The sequence below is a fragment of the Siniperca chuatsi genome, linkage group LG23, assembly GCF_020085105.1.
Source record: "Siniperca chuatsi isolate FFG_IHB_CAS linkage group LG23, ASM2008510v1, whole genome shotgun sequence".
NCBI lineage: Eukaryota > Metazoa > Chordata > Actinopteri > Centrarchiformes > Sinipercidae > Siniperca > Siniperca chuatsi.
Window position 1 is genome coordinate 9,209,460 of NC_058064.1, and position 19,098 is coordinate 9,228,557.

Sequence of the window (19,098 nt, forward strand, 5' to 3'; positions counted from 1 at the left end):
AACTAAGATGGTGAACAGGTTAAACATTATACCTGCAAAACTTCGACATGTTAGCTTTGTCATTGTGAGCATGTTAGCATGCTGATGTTAGTATTTATAGCTTAAAGCACCACTGTGCCTAAATAGCCTCACAGAGCTGCTAGCATCACTTTAGTCTCCTCCCTTCTCCTCTTGAAATAAGAAAACAGCTTAGATAAAATAGTCCCCTGTGGATGAATTACATGTTTGCAGTTGCAAAGTCAAAAGTCAGTATATGAAGACTATAATTTGTAGGATATGTACAAATTGGCCGTAAGCTAACATAACATTTGGGGGTGATATTTGACAATAACAAAACTGGTAAGTGTATTAACTTTACAAATAACATAATTCTCTATTGATAACATCCAGCCACTAGATGACGCACTCCCCCTTCCAGTGGTTGCCAGTTTGGTGCACAACCTGCACATTTCATGGTCGAGTGGAGTGAGACTCAGACATATCAAGTGATAAATCTTTCGCGATAGAGTGATGAATTAATTTTGCAACATTTAACTTTACATTAGCTATAGATTTAGGTTACTTTGTGCGGTGGTGTTTCATGTAACGTTATCTATGATAATCTTAGGAGATGGCTAGCTAGCTTTAGGTAACTCTTTTCCCCCATCATTTAATAATTATAGGGGCCCTATATTGCAACACTTAGCATAAAATGACATTTCAACCATCCTTACACTATAAGGCATAAGGTAAATATTTACATTTTAATCCAATCAAAGAGTACAGTACATAGTAGGGATGCTAATAAAACCCACAGCGCTCCACATTAGACAGACAGCTACTGTAAAAGTTTACGTTAGTGTTAGCTTAGCGTTGACCTAACATTAGTCGAAGTGTTTTCTTGCTGAAAACAAATATAAATATAATCATAGCGGATTATAAAAAAACAGCTGAGCGCCAAACAGCAACAATGGCTACAGGGAGAAAGTACAGCTGTATGATCATGTCAGTATTTTCAGATTTTTATATTAACGTGAGTACCGTAGCTGTTGAGCTCAATGCAGCTGGCTACATGGCTAGCTAGCCACAAGTACCTCAGCGAAGTGTCTCATAATAGGGCTAACGTTAGACTGCTATATGAGATGACATCCTCCATAACGTTTTGGGTCTAAACACTATAATGAGCAGACTTACAGTAGCTCGGAAGTTTAATTTACCTTCCACATGACACATTGGTCATATATTGTTATCCCACGTCCACTCGGTTCTTAAAGAAGAGCGACCGTATTTTTATAAGCGGACAGACCAGTGACTGATCAATCAACTTGACCTGCACAAACTTGTACTTCAGACATCTCACACGGAGATAAACAAAATTTTGTTTTGGACCCGTCAACATTTTTTAAATGATTAATTCACAATCATAATATTTGTTTTTAGGAAAAGTGATACTTTTATTTCGCACCTTTCTAAAAGCTCTGTGGATGTATTATTTGTTTTTAAATATTCGTCTACATAAAAATGTTATCAATATAACCTTTAATGGAGTCGAAAGAGTTAAATTTGACCAGGAAGTGGCTAATTACGCAGCAGGGGAAGAGCCCCAACGTCACCATGCTGAAACGAAACTTACTACAAGCTTTCAAACGCAACGTGTAGTTTTTGCACAGCTGCTTTTAAAACTTGCTACTTTACAGGTAAGAAACATAGTTTAGCTCAATTGTTCCCTTGTAGTATGTGTTTTTGGTCGCATATATGATAAAACAAAGCAAAAATATACTGTTTTAATAGATTATTCAGTCCATTGAGTTGAATTAAATGAGTTGTAATTGTTTTTACTTCTTAACTCTTGTCCAGATATGGCAATTGCCAGCTGTTTGCTGTCAGAGGAGCAATTCCTGTGTTCTGTCTGTCTGGATGTGTTCATTGAGCCAGTCTCAACGCCATGTGGACACAACTTCTGCAGTGCATGTATCCATAAGTATTGGGACAGCAGTGACATTTGCCAGTGTCCATTTTGCAAAAGGATATTTTCTCCAAGACCTGAACTCCAAGTCAACACTGTTGTGTCTGAATTAGCTGCTGAGTTTAAGACGTTAGTTCAAGTCAAAGCCTCAACTCCAGACAAACAACTTGCTGGAACAGCAGATGTTCTTTGTGATATCTGCTCTGAGATAAAGGAAAATGCTGTTAAATCGTGCCTGATGTGCCTTGCATCTTTCTGCGAAGTGCACCTTGAGCCACATCAGAGAGTTGCTAGTTTCAAGAGCCACACATTATTAGACCCTGTGAAGAATCTTGATGACAGAATGTGCAAGTCGCACAACAAGATAACAGAACTGTACTGCAGGACTGACCAGGTCTGTATTTGTGTCTTGTGTTTCAAAACCAATCACAAGAGTCACAATGTTGTCCCACTTGAGGAAGAATATGAAGCTGTAATGGCAAAAAAAGATGAGGCAATGGCAAGTATCCAAAAGATGATACAATCACGCTCCGAGAAGATAGTTGAAATTGAAAACTCAGTTGTTGTAAGCCAGAGAGAAGCTGAGAAAGAGAAAGAAGCCAGTGTGCAGGTCTTCACTGACTTGATCCGCTCCATTCAGAGAAGCCAGGCCGAGCTTGTAGAGGTGATTGAGGAGAGGTACAGAGCAACAAAGCAAAAGGCTGAATGTTTTCTCAAAGAACTGAAGATGGAAATGGCTGAGCTTGAAAGCAGAAGCAGCCAGCTGGAGCAGCTGTCACAGTCTGAGGATCACCATCATTTTCTCCAGAGCTTCCCAACCTTGTGCTCTCCTTTAAACAAGGACTGGACCAACATTGGTGTTCCCAGTGATCTGTCTTTTGAGGCAGTGAGAGGTGCTGTGACTCTGCTGAAACAGAGACTTGGTGAAATAATGGAAGGGCTTCCTGAGATCAAAATGAAAAGGATGAGAGAACATGCAGTGGACTTGACTCTTGACCCTGACACAGCATTTTGCTCACTTGTCATAAGCCAGGATGGAAAACAAGTGATACTTGTAGACACCAAACAGAATCTTCCCTACAATCCAAAGAGATTTGAAATGTATTCAGAGGTTTTGGCAAAGGAGGGGTTCACAACAGGGAAGTTTTACTATGAGGTGCAAGTGACAGGAAAGACTGAGTGGATTGTTGGAGTGGTCAGAGAGTCAGTTGATAGAAAGAAGGACATGGCTCTGTCGGTTAAAAATGGTGCCTGGGTCATTGGTCTTGATGACGGTATATATAGTGCATATACAAAATCAACAGTTAAAATAACACTGAAAGAAAAACTTCAGACGGTGGGCATCTTTGTGGACTATGATAAGGGAGTGGTTTCTTTCTATGATGTGAATTCTAAATCACATATCTATTCTTTCACTGGTGCCCTCTTTACAGAGAAACTTTACCCATACTTCTGCCTTCAAAGCAACGTGAATGGAACAAACTCTGCCCCTCTCATTATAACCCCTGTACCTCAAACACACTGAGTTCTTATTTGGTCCTTTTTTGGTCTCTTTAATACACTTAACAAATCTGTATTAGCAGCAAGTATTAACAGCAACTTCCAAAGGTTATCAGACTAGTCTCTTTAATATTAAAAATGTTTTCTATCCTTGCATGAATGAATAAGTAAAAGAAGTATGACACTGCATCATCAGGGCATTCTGTTCCTGTCTCTACAGTTTACTGTTGTATTACAACTGAGGTTATCAATGTCATTTATCATGATATAATGTAATGCTAATTGAGATATACTGTTGGTCTTGTGCATATTTTGATTGTTGAAATAGATTATATGCAGTAAATTGTAACATTCCTGTCATGTCAGACACGTTTTGCCGTTTGAATCAAGACATACTGTATATACATATGATTTATCAGATGGAGATTTACAGAAAGGGACAGTAGGGAAAGGGACCAGTGCATAAAAATTCTTCACTTTGCTGATTTCTTGTAATTCACAGTGGTTTGAAATGAAGAGGTTCTGTGCATTTGATAAATGGGCCTGAATAAACTACACACCTAGACTGATTTCCTCGTGTCTTTTCTACCTAGAAGCTCTGTCACAAGAACAACTCTTGAGTGTGTAATGTGGGCGTAACTCATAGAAATGTAACAACATGAGTGTAATTGCTTCCTAGTGAAGAGGATTCAGACTCCCTCTCTGTGCCATTTTGAAACTGAAGTAAAAAATAAATTGCCATGTATTTCACAAGACTTTAGGCATTTACTAGCCTTGATTACAATACCACTGTCTCTTTTTAGACCATTATACTGCCTGTATACATTTCACTACTAGAGGGATTACAGCACGAGAGCAGCCATGACCACCAGCAGATAGCAGGTTCAGTGTTTTACACAAAGACAGATAGATGACCTTCTTACATCTTTGACATGTTACCTGCTTTGTGTGGCTTGTATGTCAGTCAATAGTGGTCTGCCCACTGCTTTTACTCCTGCCTATGTGCTCCTGCCCCCACACTGATTTGTGTGTGTGTGATATGCACACATTATCCTCAAGTGTGATGCGTGGGCTGATGTTCTTAAGCACCACTGATGGAGCTCATCCATAACTGTGACTAAAACCTAGTGTGTTTCATTGTATTTGGATTTCATTAATGGGACACGAGCCCATTTCTCTTTAGTGAGAAATATCTATATATTTTTCAAAGTAGGTTACTACTGAATCCTTTGATACAGTATGAAATGAGTGAGCGAGTAAGTAATGAAAGAGGCACAGATGCAGACATCAACAGTACACGATAAAGTATGGAAATCAAATGTCGTGAAGTAGGAGATATTTTGACACAAATTCCAGGAGGAAGGCGGTATGTAGTGTGGATATAATTGATTATATTGTGTGGATTTAAAATCTCATTAATACACTTGAATATTTTGTCAGAGAGTATATTCCTTTTACACTCTCACTTAGACGAGGAAATTCCAACAAAAATCCTCCATCATGTCTTTAGTTTGAGACACACCTTCTTGCTTTTAGTGATATCTCTCACTACCAAACAGATGAGGGTCGGCTGCATGCGTAATCAGTAAATACTGGAAGACTGCTGGAAAAAGTGTTAAAATAGCCAATCATGATGCTTTCCATGGATTCAAAATACAAGCATGTTTTACTTAGAGCCACGCCTCAATCTGTGATGACACAGCAGGTGTTTTGCCTTTAGCAGCCCATGAAAAGCACCTGCTGTGATTGGGATGAAGAAAGAGGGCAACATGCTTTGAAGATTCAACCGATAGGGACGAGTTTTTGTGATACAGTTTTAACAAGTTCTCAGTAACAATTATAATATTTTTTAAACTACAAATTTGAATTTTCCTGTCATTAATGTGAACATCCAGTCAAACCAAAGCTATTTATTAAACTTTTAGTAGGGGTCATGGTTAGGTTATATTTTCTTTAAGGTTTGGGTAAGTTCAGTGGTGAAACAAGCAAGTAGCAATAGCACACTATAAAAATACTACATCACAAATAAAAGTCTGGCATTGAAAATTTTGCTAACGTAAAAATACATAAGTATTTGCAAACAAAATGTACTTAAAATATCAAAAGTGAAAGTACTTGTTATGCAGAATGGCCCCTGTCAGTGTTATATCATTACATTATTGGATCATTATTATTGATAGCATTAATATATAAGCGGTACTTTAAGGTGGAGCTAATTTTACATAATATACTGCTGGGTAATCTATAACAATGCATCAAATCTTAATCTAATACATAAATGTCATGGAGTAAAAAGTACAATATTTCCAGCTGAAATGCTGTAAAAACTGCAATGTTTGAGTCCACATAAACCAAAAACATGCCCTTTACTTTCCCGTTAATGGATGACAGTGTTGATTTACCCTTTAATATGTCGATATATTTCTGTGTGTCTGTACTAGTGAATAGTAAGGAATATAATAACTTAATAATAACTATATAATAACTTTTAAATTGTACTTGGAATAGCATATTGTCAGAAATGTCTCCTTCAAGCTACTGTAGCCTATCACAAATAGCATTCTGTAACAACATGACTATGATAAACAACTTGTTAAACTCCCTTCAAGTAACAATGTCACTACGACATGGATTAAAAAAAACGTATCTTAGAAGCTCATTGGTTCTTTTATTGGTCCTGATAATTCTAAGATTGGTCTTCGATTCTGATTGGCTGCGTTGAATTCTAAGACACTAGAGAACTAGCCTACTGTATAACTTAAAACTGCACACCTGTGACTGCATTTAATTTAAATAATAATCTATCACTGGGAATACAAATAAATAACAAATGAATGAAATAAAATGGTCAGTAATGGGCTACTGGAGCCTGTAAATGTCTTTAGCTCAAGAAACCATATTACCAGATGGACAAAATTAACATATTGTAGTCTATGTTGTTTTTTTCCCGACACATAAAACACATACATTATATAAGCGAGCGGCTGAGAGGCTCATTGGTTGACGGAGAGCTGCTTCTGTGGGAAAGTCTTGTGTGAGGAGGCAGCTGTCTTTGGGAAGCAGAGATGTATTCCCTTTTTGTGACTGTTAGTGCACTATTTTTTTTTAATCACGATTCATTTCATGCCATCGGAGGGGCTCGTGCGTAACGGAGGTGCAAGCTCACAGTTTGAACCCCCTTTTAACTTTCTCTCCGGGAAAACCCGTTGGGATTACGCAAAGGAGTTTCCACGGCGCACGCGAAGGCGAGAATTGTGCGGGTCTGCGGGTCCCTGAGAGATGCCAAGTGTTTCCAAGTGAAGTAGAAGAGAAGCAACGTTTTCTGGTGTGGCGTTTTGTGTCTAGTGCGCAACTGGGTGCTTTTTTTTTTGGTCGTGGGTGACACTTTACATTTTCTCGAATACTCTTACCCAGAGATTTAAAATGAGCGAGCAGGCAGTGCCTCAAGGCCTTGCATGAGGACACCTAACGGGGCACCCGGGTGTTGATGGACACGTTTACTCCTGCTGGGATCAAACCTGCAACCTTTTAAGTCGCAGCACAGTCTCTACAGCCAATAGACGGCTCTGCCATCCTGAGTCCTCCCACTAAAACAACCTGTATCACATTTACAGTATGGGTTACTGTAGCCTACGTTTCACCTCGCGCACATCCATTTAACAACTTTTCCCGGGGAATTTATTTGGTCGAAACTGTGATACCTACATGTTTCTTATTATGACTTTCATCTTTACATGTACTCCAGCCATACATTCGGTGGCTCAGCGTTATTTTTGACACGTTTCTGTTAAGAATTCAGATCCTCCGTACACTTAGAAGAGTTGTAGCCTAAATCTCGCCGGCTCTCATGGGACTGAGGCATTCGTCGCGTTGTTTGCTGCTACGGCGGAAGATGGCGGAGGCGGACAGCTCGGAGGTAGGGACCTTGTGGTGTCCTGCACCCGCTAACAGCGGGACCGGGACACTCTCAGTGGGGTTATTTCTGTGGTGACAATACGTTTGACTTTAATATTATGTGTGCATCTTTGTTTTTCTTATCATCATCGCAACCGCATTTAGAACCAATGTTGCACTATGATGGCGTGCAAGCAAAGGAAAAGTGAAATCCTGCAGATGTTATAGGTGATCTAAGTAGACTGTAATTGCAATAATAGTGATAATGCATGCAGAAGATTTGCAGTTAGGTTAAATGATCATCTTTGGATGCATGGACGTACTGAACGTGGCTATGTCCGCTGTCCTTGGTGCTGAAACGGAACCTGCATCTTTTGCCGGCTCTTCTCTGAGTCTCCTGTCTGTGTAATGACAACCTAATATTTTTAGGAATGTTTGACTTATTATATGAATCCCCTTTGGCTTGCAGTTCATTGACTCTGCTTCTATCAGCCACATATTAACCTATAGGCAGGACCATTGTGTAATTGCCTTCCCTGAAACACAATCCTCAAAAAGCCCTTTGCTTTTTAACTCATTCTTGTGTGTAATTTATAAATCCTGAATTTATAAATCCCCTTTTCTTCCTTATTCCTCCTTAATAGCGGCAACAGCCTGTCACGTCCCCCCTCTCTCAGTCTGCCCAGCCCTCCCCACTGCCTAAACCAGTGCCTACTACCCACCATGTGCCCTGCATCCCCCATACGCCTCATGTAGCGGCCCTGGCCACCTGTCCTGGTCGAGGCAAGATTGCCAAATTCCTCAGCCCTGAGGAAATGACATCAAGGGACTACTACTTCGACTCTTATGCCCACTTTGGCATCCATGAGGTAGGTTTGGTACGGCCAGGGTAAAAGAATGACACAAGATGCTTCCTGTTTTGTCTAACCTGATGCTCCTTAACTTGCCAAGGATCTTCAGCCCTGTTAGTCTGGCTTTCTGTCAGCAGGATATGTCAAAAAGTGTGGCTGATTTAACACTTAACAGATTTCCATGGACAGATAGGCTTTGATTTTGGTAATGATCCAAATGTTTTTTCTGGCATAGATGATATTTAATCCATAACTAAGAAACTATTGCATACAGACACAAATCCTCAGTTCATTGGATCTGAAATGAACTAAACACAATTAGAACACAATAATGCAAACATCTCTCAGAATCCTAAAGGTTAAAGCTGCTAATAGCACCTCTAGTAAAAAAAATACACTTTATTCAAATATCAAAATGTAACCTAATTATTCCCTCAAATTAAAATCAGCTCCAAGCATAAATCTCAGAGGCAACTGTCCGCCTACGAACAACCAACCTGAGTTTTAAGAATGATATTTTAGGGGGAAATAGAAAGTTGCTGAATTATTTGCACTGGTGGAGAGTGTCGCGTAGCTGACAAAAGAAGAAGCTTTTACGTTACCAACCAGCACTAAAGACACCAGATGCATCGTAATAGTCCATGTTCAGTGCTCCATAAATGCAAACAATCTATGTCATCTACAGTGAACTGCTAAATAAGATTGTAGAGCTATACCCTAGCCAATGACCTTGATCTGTGAAGGAGTGGTGGTGGAAAAGTTTGGGGACATATAGACCTTTTTATGTGTGTCCATATTTAGAATGTGGGTCAGGTTTTTGTCGGCTTGCAGACAAAGAGAGTGTCCTGAATAGAGGAGTGCAAAGCAAGAAAGCAAGGAAGACGGAAAGTGGGATGTGTGAATGGGCTCAGGGAGATGGATATCAGGCGGTCCCCAAAGGCTTTGTGTTGTACTCCTGTCTATTTCAAGAAGCTCTGCCGCTGTCACAGAGGCTTTTGGCCTAAATACTGCCTTATCTACCTCATTATACATGAAAAATGATGTATTCACAGGGTGAGGAAAATATGTAACTGCCTGCTTTTAGCATAATGTATACAAATTTGTATGTTAATTATGTAACATTATGTGTATTATGTATTCCTTTGAGCATTTTTATAAATAACACTATTCTTCTTGTAGTCTGAACCAGTTCAGTATAGAAACTATAGTGGTTTCCATGTTATTCAAGACTGCAAAAATTATTATGTATTGCAGCTATGAACTCTCAGTTTTCTCTCTAATTTAAACAGGAGATGCTGAAAGATGAGGTGCGGACGCTGACCTACCGGAACGCCATGTACCACAACAAGCATGTGTTCAAAGATAAAATCGTCCTGGATGTTGGTAGCGGCACGGGGATCCTCTCTATGTTTGCTGCTAATGCCGGTGCCAAGCACGTGTATGGGGTGAGACTGATAGATACACCCTTTGACCACAAACAAATTCTCCACAATTTATAATTCGTCATTATAATCATCTAACAGCCTCTGCTTTTGTTTAAATCTTTATGAGTGAGAAAAGCTGCACACCCTTTCAGTGTCCAAATTAATATTGTGTCTGGCTCTGCCATCACATTATCTCTCATCTGTGGCCTTTCCTTTTCCATATCAAACACAGACATACCCTGCCTTTTTAAAATTCCTCTTAAGGGGTACAGAAATTGTTAATCTATCTCAGACAATCTTACACACAGAGGCAATAAGAGACATCTGGCTCCTCTTAGAGCAGGGCTGTAAGTCACAGGTTATACATTACCGGCAGTATCTCTCACAGTTATGTATGATTCATATACTGTATTACACTTATGGATAGGAGAGCAAAATGATGTATTAGCTTTCATCCTGAACAGGGTCTGAGATGAGCGGTCAGTAGACATTACTGTTTAGATGGATTAGAAGGGTTTGATTAAATTTGTCCTTCTGATATTACCCCAAAGGTTAACCTGCTGTGTATGGGGAGGGAAAATGGTAGCTAACACCATTGCTGGTCACCGATGAGGAGGAAAAAAAAATCAATTAAGGAATATAAAATATTTTTAGGAATAATGAAAAGTTTCTGTTATGAAAAGATACCTATAAGCAATGTACATAGTGCAACAAACATTCAACAGTTTATTGTTGAGAAGACACCAGATCTGTGGTTTTGTCCTTTGTGCCTACAGATTGAATGTTCAAGTATATCTGAATATTCAGAGAAGATCATCAAGTCAAATCACCTACACAATGGTAAGTTGAAGTGGTTTTCCATTACTGCTATATATCTTATAACCATCTGTCTGAATGCAGAACAGTGTGATGACATCTGGAATAGAAGTAGCGTGAAAAATAATGCATATTTCCATCATTACTGTCACACCCGACAATATTAGTCACAGTTCTGATGGTTAACTGGCAGCTCGCCTCTGATGCCAAATAACCATAATCTCTGCCATCAATCAGAATTCCCTCAGTAGTGCTGATTACCATTGTAAAAAATCCCACCCTGAAGTTCACAGATGGAGGACTGGTAACACATGGTGGGTCTCATAACCTGCACATTTGATATTAGGCAGTTTTTTGTTTCATCATTTATATTAACTGCAAATGATAATCATCCATAAGTATCCAAGCGAATTAGATGCAATACTGGTTATTAATTAGGAATAAACAAGTACAAACACAGTGATATTACCTGTAATTGCATTAGCTAAATGCAGTCACTGCAGCTTTAAGGTGTTTAAGGTTAAGAATGAGCTAGTTTACAAAGAAAGCATCTGCACACTAAATGCATTTGTTTTTCTTCCACAGAGGGGTTAAAAGACTGTGCTGAATGTATGAACACCGTGCAGATACAATGATATAAAGGTTTTTCTCTGTTTAGTTTTATAAATAATTCTGCAGTATACATACATACAATTTTTTCACAAATAACAAAGTAAGGGAATGGGTTTAATCAACCTGAAAAGGATTTCAGGTAGAAGCAATCATAGATAACAGGACCCTTCAGAGACCTGTAGAGCATTACACATTTTTTCTGTTTAAGCTAGTTTCAAAAACATGCAGTGGTTCCACTTATTCTACACAATTACAGATAAAAATACAGTTTATTATTGTGTAATTACCAGACATGATAATGCTGAACTCTGTACCGTATTACATCTATTTTACTTTGATAGTACTTAGGCTGTGTTTAAAAAAAAAAAATCTATCTCCTAGTATCTCCACATTATGGGTCAAAGAGGCCAGAATGGAAAACAGAAAACAAGACAAACGAAATTCATGCATAAAATAGTGAGGCATGCGATGAGCGCAGTAATTAAGCTGTACTGATTTACAGCATTCCCAAGGCATAAAAACAGTGTCATCTAAGAATAGAGTCATTGTCCGATTTGCATTAATGTGATGAAGATGCCATGAAGTAATTTGTTGCCTGCTGTTTTGTGGCTCTCCACACCGCAGTCATTACCATCTTCAAGGGCAAGGTGGAGGAGGTGGAGCTGCCTGTGGAGAAAGTGGACATTATCATCTCAGAGTGGATGGGCTATTGCCTCTTCTACGAGTCCATGCTAAACACCGTCATCTTCGCCAGGGACAAGTGGCTGGTATGATGGTGCTGCTGGAGGCTTGGGGAGGGCTGGGCTTAGCGTGTGTGTAGCAGGCTGGACAAATAAGGCTTTTACACATAAACACACCAGACAGTGACGAAGTAGAGGATTTACTGTATGCTTGTGTCTGCTGCACAGCTGCTGAGGTCATACATGAATGATCTGGTTTCTAACCTCAGTAGTTGCCCGCAGGCCTTAAACTCTGCACGTGTGATCTTATATTACATGCCAGGTGTGCGAACAATAAAGGTGATGGATGGCCTTTGCGTGTGTGTGAGATGATTCCTGAAGCTTTTCTTGCATTCAGAAACCTGGAGGCCTGATGTTCCCTGACAGAGCAGCGCTCTATGTGGTAGCCATTGAAGACAGGCAGTACAAGGACTTCAAGATTCATTGTGAGTAATAGCTTTTTGTCTGATATTTTTGCTAAGTCATTGCTTTCTTCTGTCTCTGTCTCCCTTTCAGCTGTGCAGTGCATAATTATTGACCCCTGTGCTGATGAAGTAAAATCAAACTCAAGTTAGATATGAAATAGTTTGGTTCTACTTTCTAACAAGGCATTTTAATTTATAAAAGCTGTAGCTAAAAGATTTATCAATGTTAACAGAAATTTTATTTAACTGGCATTAATGTATATTTTGGCCACTTGGGGACACCGAAACAAGCTAACATATTTTCAGCTTACAAAGTAGAAATGGCGAATATGTTAGCAAACAGTTGCCTATTTACACATACAGCAGACACGGAGCAACATTAGTATTTATTTGAAGTTGTGTTTCTGTCCACCTGATGAATGTAAGTCCAATATTTACTCCTGAGGGAAATATAAGCTCTTTAGCTGCTAAATGCTCTGTTATGTTCACTAGCTAGAGATAGTTAACTAGTCAAAGTTGCTAGTTGCTAACTTTGTTTGTCTGCCGTTTGGTGCCGGGCCGGTGGCATACAATGGGTACATTAGAGCTTTAAGCTGAAAACAGCTGCCTGCCTTTGATGAGAGCAGTGAGACTAATTTAAAATAGCAAAGTTGCTGGATGTAAAACCAAAACAATGAGCTGAAAGATGCTAAAACGCTCCATAGAGCTGAGGGGAACTGCAGAGTTGGGTCAGTTCATCATTATGAGTGACCCTTTTTACATTACACAAAGTCATTTAATCCATTGTTAATATAAAATATTAATTAGAGCAGCTTTAAGGCCTTACTGACCAGCAATAAGCCATTAATAAGGACAACATGTGGGTTGCCAGGTTGTAAAAAATGTTTGGCTGATATTACTGCAGACTGAGAAATTAGCAAGTCATTAATCATGTCATAGGTCATGGGTTTGTCACATTTTAATGAGCCATCAGGTCTGCAATTAATAATGTTAGTAAATAAATAATAAAAGAGTATCTCTACCACAATCAGGTTTGGATTTGAAATGTTAATAACATATTTAGAAATGGACTTTGGTCAGCAGCCCTTTTGTAGAAGCGGGTGAACTGGTTGAGTTAACGTTAGCTAAAAAGACAAAGCAAGTTATGCTAGGATATACAACAGCCAAAAGGGTTTTTCACAACCTGGCAACCAAAATGATATCTACAAATAGCTTGTTACTGATATATAAACTAATAAAAAGTATTTTTAACCATTAATAAAGCCCAACATAGAAACCCTGTGTAAGATATTCCTTATTAGAAAGTCGTACCAAAAGTATTTAAACCAGTGAGGTGCCTTTATCCTACAGTAGCTCTATTTGTGTTCAAATAGTTATCACAGCAGGAGTGCTGAGCTTAACATTGTGATCCAGATCAAGGCACCAATATTAAATGTGGCATTCACACTTGTACACAGAATTTGGGTTAATAACTCCTACTGAGTTTCCTTTTACTGCACAGGTGGCCTTTCTCTGTTCTGTTATATCTAGACATGCACATAAAAGTACATACTTTCACATTAATCCCAAAAGAATTCAGTCTACCCAAACCCTTGCGCTCTTATTTTTAGTTTCTCTCTGCGTCGGTGGCACATTCCACCTTCGCATGGTTCAGACTTACTGTTTGGCCCCCTGACAAAGCAAGGTATAGTGGAGGGACAGAGGGAATGGGGGATGGAAAGCCTGCTTGGTGTGTTTTCAGCCCAAATTATAATAAAAAAAGCCTGCCAGACATGGTGGAGGAGGCGGAGGAGGCCGGAGTCTATTTTGAGGAGGGCTTGTCATTCTCCACATAGGGGCTGGATAGACAGAAAGACAGTGTGAGCGCGGGACTGTTTTCCCTGGCAGGGTTAAGCGCTTTGTTTTATTTTCTCTGCTACCTTTTTTGTGTGTGTGCTGAAAAGCTTGGCAGAAATGGAGAGAACAGAGTTTCGCAAGTGTATGAAAATTCAGAAAGTAAAAATCCAGTAAACACATACACATGTGCATGTGTATTCATATTGGTGCTGTTCTTTAGATTTATGTTTGTGTATGTGCAGGGTGGGAAAACGTGTATGGGTTCGACATGAGCTGCATTCGCAACGTGGCCATCAAAGAACCTCTGGTGGATGTGGTAGATCCCAAGCAGGTGGTGACTAACACCTGCCTCCTAAAGGTCAGTCTGTCGTTGTGTACGAATACATGCATGATGAAGGAGTGCGAACATACCTCGAGCATTTGTCTTTCATGCCATATTGTTTTAGACCTTGCGTGTTGGAGGCATACATCCAAACAAGCAAAGTTTTTCATCTTTTGTGTTCTGCTAACTATGTGAATTCCTAAAAAAAAAAGTCTGAGATAGCTAGCAATCCCTGAGCCTCTGAACTGTCCCCGTCTGCTGAGACTATTTTCTAGTACATTATAGAGGGTTCTGGAGAGCTGTAATAGTCTTCGGCTCTGTTGTCATGCTTGAAGATACAACAGTGGCTTGTCTTTCATCTCACAAATGAACAGAGGATAAGAGCATTCAGGGAGGTGACAGCTTTTTTGTTTGTCCCCTCCACCTCTACCTTTCTTTTCATTGCTTTTCCTCTTTCACTGTCTGTTCTCTCTGCTTCATATCATGTTATTATTTTTTTATTTTGTGTATCCGATATCTTTATTATTCTGTCTTCTTTTTGTCTCATATCATTTTGTAGTCTTATTTCCCACTCTTTCCTTCTTAATCGCTCACTTCTGCTTAACCTTCATCTTCTGTCACATTCTCTGAATTAAGCAATGTCAGGCCTCACTAGTTTGAGCAAATAGGGAGGTCTCACTCTGTCTCGCCCTCTGTGCGATGGTGAAATGTCACACGAAAGTTGAGTCACCAGTGGGTATAAGCACCAACCCTCCTTTTGTGTTCAAAAATGTGATTTATGTGTTAGGTTGGAGGGTGGTTACTAGTTAGTGACATGCTAGTCTGGAAATGAATTCTCACTGTCTGTATCTCTTTCACATGTATGTATTCGGGGCTTATTCGCCCCTTCCTCCTGCTGCCAGCCGATTCGCCCCGTCTTAATTCAAACTGCCACTCATTCCTCACATGCTAAAATTACAAAGTCGCTCCCAGGGGCTTTTTTTCTCTCCTCCTACAATTTGCTGTATATGATACTGGCCTTGTATCATTGGAAAGGACAGAGGTGTTAAATCACAATCTGTCATGCTGATGCCACATGGCTGGGCAATTCGTAGCCCAATAGGCCGGGCAAGATGAACAGGTTGCAGTGTAAAATCTCCCCCCGTCCTCTTAAATACAACATCATCTACATGCAAAGCAGAGACACACCTGCTCCGCTCCTATTTTGGACCCGCTGGAATGCCTGCCAGGTAACAAAATGTGATACTTGAATTTGTGGCCATATTCAGAAGGTAGTGCTTGATATAGACACGAGCAAACACACAGATGCTATGTTCGCTCACACACACACACATACATACACACACACAGCCTCCCTCCCTTGTAGACTTGAGGGTGGACACCCACACAGCATGTGTACTGTGAGCAGGCTTCGTTTGCCAGCCGTGATTCAACCTGTGGGCTTTCACACACATACACTCACACATGCACAATAATCATGGTGAATAATCAAGAAGGATTAACATATACATGTACCGCATGTGTGTGAGGGATGGCAAGTAGGGGTGACAACTTGTGTGTGTCTGTGCTTGTACATGTGGTGTGCTGTTTTACTGTGACATTTCATGAATTGAAAAGCACAGATATCTCTTGAAAGCAGTCTTTACAAAATAAAGCAAAATAAGTAACCTTTTGCCTTTTTTCCAGGAAGTGGACATCTACACCGTGAAGCCAGAGGACCTGTCCTTCACCTCAGCCTTCTGTCTGCAGATCCAGCGCAATGATTACGTCCACGCCCTGGTCACCTATTTCAACATCGAGTTCACCAAGTGTCACAAAAAGACTGGCTTCTCCACTGGTTAGTAATTTCTCTAAATACTCTAAATACTATGCCAACCTTAGATTGTCTGTTCACCCATCTGTCTCTGAGAGTGCTGCCTTCACCCTGAAACAGTGGAGGCGAAGGAAACTTTGTTTGTGGTTCTCACAGTATTTAAAAATTACTTTTATTTTCTTTTTTATACTTTATAGATTTTATTATTCAAATAACAATTTAGAATTTTCATAATATAACAAACTGTTCAGACATGAACTAACATACATACATATATATTATGAAAAGGAAAGGGGGAAAAAGGGGGAAAGTTTAATGTCATACACATGCACTCTGGCTTACCCTACAGTGAAATATCCAGCAAGTATTCTAATTTCTTTTGAGATCTTTTGAGCACAAGCATTTTTGAGCAGTAAATCAATGTCCATTAAAAGGAAGCTACTACACTTCAGCATCTTAGCTCTTGGCTACACTCTGCTGGTGTTACATGAGCCTACCCGGTGTTTGCACCGACGGAATCACCAAGCACTTTTGGTAACGTGGCGTTGAGGACGCCTGTTATAGAGAGAGTAGCTAAGCTGTTATGTAAGCTTATGTTAATGCATTCATGCATCCAGTGCTTACGTAATATTGTGTAGAGGAGGTTCTATGTTTGGCTGAGTCTGTTGGGCCTGAGGTTGAGCATCACTGAAAGAGTTCTCTCCTATCAGCCTCTGTATTTCTCCCACTGGGTGAGTGAGTTTCAGCCGCTTTGCTATTAAATTTCTGCCATGTTAACATGCCCAAGGGAGCTGAGTGCCCATTAGAACCAGAACTTTTTGTAAATTTTGTAATTTCTCACGCTCACCTTAACTTCTCTTTCCTGCCTTTTTTTCCTCATTTCCTGTCCTTTCTGCTTTACCCCTTACCTCTTTTACCTCCTTACACATTATCGTCTTTCTGCTCTATATCATGTTCTTTTTCACTCCTTTTCCTGTTGTATATATATGTTCCTCCCTTCCACTCCTCCTTTTCTCTACCTTAGCTCCAGATGCTGCCAGCACACACTGGAAACAAACAGTGTTTTACCTAGAGGACTACTTAACTGTCAAGAAGGGAGAGGAGATTTTTGGCAGTATTGCTGTCAGGCCCAATGAGAAGAACGTGGTAAGACTCATAGAAACTAGGCACAAAATTCTCAATAGTTAATTGAGGAAAAGTTTGGCATTTTGGGAAATTAGAAATGATTTGCTTTCTGGCGGAGAGTAAGGTGAGAAGACTCATACCATCTCATATCTGTCCAGCCAGCAGCTGGTTAGCTTAGCACAAAGACTGGAAACAGGGGGAAACAGCTAGCCAATTATGTACCTGACTATTTCTTGGCTGGGACCAGTTGCCAGTCAACCAACGAAGATTCTATCTAAAGACGTATTCACATTATCACAGAAAAACAGCTTTTGCGCATGTGTGTGCTTGGTTTGTTGCGATGGCTCTGCACAGATGTCCGCAGCGCGCCGCAAACTGTTTCTGCATTTCCAGAACTGTACAATAAAAGGCCCTTGTTTTTCCGCTGTAATGTGAATACACCATAAGAAATAGTCCAGGATTTTGTTACCTTTAGACAGAGCCAGGCTAGCTCTTTTATTAGTATTATTAGCAAAATATAATTAAAGTATTAAAAGTAAAAGTACTCATTATGCAGAAAATGTACCTTGAGAGTATTATACTATTACACATCATATTATTGGATTATATGATGCATTCATCTGTAAATAGTATTTTACTGTTGAAGTCGGTTGAAATGGTGCTAATTTTAACACTTTTATATGCTGTTGGATAGTTTAATTTATAACAATGCATCATGTTTTATAAGTAGTACCTACAGCTCTCAAATAAATGCATTAGAGTAAAAAGTATATTTGTCTCTAAAAATTAGTAGAAGTACTATGAAATTAAAATACTCAAATAAAAGTACCTCAATTTTGCACTTAAGTACAGTACGTGAGTAAATGTAATTAGTTAAATTCCACCACTGCATTTAAATACCTTTTAAAGTGCATTTTTTGTTTTGTGTGAAGTTTTTGTTTGGCTACTGTTATACAAAGTAGATATTTCAGCCATTCATTTCTTGGTTATTGTTTTATCTTTTGTAGCGTGACCTGGAGTTCACCCTGGAGCTAGACTTTAAAGGACAACTATGTGAGGCCGCCATTTCCCACGACTATAAAATGCGTTAGGAACAACAACAACCAACCAACTACCCTCAGTCCTTCGGGACCCACTTGGAGAGGAGGGGGAGGGCACAGGCTCTCCGACAAGCATTCCAGTTGGCGAGCGAGGGCGACCAGACGCATCTGATTGGATGCCATCATGCCAGCACCTAAGCGATGTCATCAGAATAGGCAAGTATCTATCAGCAATAGTGCCATCACCTGTACCAACTTGATCGACTCGGGCACGTCGTTGAATGTAACATCCTAAACGAACTTGATTTCTTTTCTCTCTCACTAGTTTCTGGAAATGTTATTATGAGTATTAAATGAAAAGCATTTGAGTCTTTATATTGTTAGTGCAGCTAATTGAAAAGCATTGATCTGCGTGATGTTAAGAGGGTTACAGCACAGTCATTATCTGTTTTTCCTTTTGTCATTTAAGATTTATTATGCACTGTATAATTGTATAGAGGGTACAGTAATCAATTGTGTTTTATTTTATTATTTATTATTTGCATGTGAACGTTTTTTGCTTTATTGATTTCAGAAAGATGTGAAATGTAATGTATTTCTTTAATTGAGGATATTTCAGAACAACTGTACTTTGGTGCCAGAATAAAACAGAACAATGCCTCAGAACAGTAACAAACACATGCAATATGTCATGTACCACTTTGTTTTGGAGATCAGACAAACAATGAATATGAAAAAAGATGAACACGATGATGAATAAAATGTTAAAGAATCAA

At 39.5% G+C, this 19,098-nt stretch overlaps 2 protein-coding genes across 3 annotated transcripts in view; both read left to right on the top strand.

Moving 5' to 3' along the window:
• Nucleotides 1-19,098, top strand: part of prmt8b (protein arginine methyltransferase 8b) — a 25,266-nt gene extending 6,168 nt beyond the window's left edge. The window contains exons 1-10 of one of the 2 annotated variants that reach the window (XM_044185560.1): nt 6,452-7,361; nt 7,984-8,208; nt 9,480-9,635; nt 10,391-10,454; nt 11,667-11,809; nt 12,120-12,207; nt 14,265-14,380; nt 16,031-16,181; nt 17,182-17,303; nt 18,290-19,098. In XM_044185560.1, coding sequence (XP_044041495.1) covers nt 7,293-7,361; nt 7,984-8,208; nt 9,480-9,635; nt 10,391-10,454; nt 11,667-11,809; nt 12,120-12,207; nt 14,265-14,380; nt 16,031-16,181; nt 17,182-17,303; nt 18,290-18,373 — 1,218 coding nt within the window. In that variant the 5' untranslated portion in view covers nt 6,452-7,292 and the 3' untranslated portion in view covers nt 18,374-19,098. Of the gene's footprint in view, nt 1-6,451; nt 7,362-7,983; nt 8,209-9,479; nt 9,636-10,390; nt 10,455-11,666; nt 11,810-12,119; nt 12,208-14,264; nt 14,381-16,030; nt 16,182-17,181; nt 17,304-18,289 lie in introns of those variants that run through there. The other variant, XM_044185561.1, reaches the window with a different exon arrangement.
• LOC122871035 (zinc finger protein RFP-like) lies at nt 1,552-4,014 on the top strand. Its single transcript, XM_044185559.1, has 2 exons — nt 1,552-1,676; nt 1,837-4,014. The coding sequence occupies exon 2, from the start codon at nt 1,839-1,841 to the stop codon at nt 3,468-3,470; it is 1,632 nt and encodes a 543-aa protein (XP_044041494.1). The 5' UTR covers nt 1,552-1,676; nt 1,837-1,838; the 3' UTR covers nt 3,471-4,014.

Bases quoted from the DNA above. Each gene is read 5' to 3' on its own strand.
- LOC122871035 (XM_044185559.1), top strand. From the start codon at position 1,839: ATGGCAATTGCCAGCTGTTTGCTGTCAGAGGAGCAATTCCTGTGTTCT.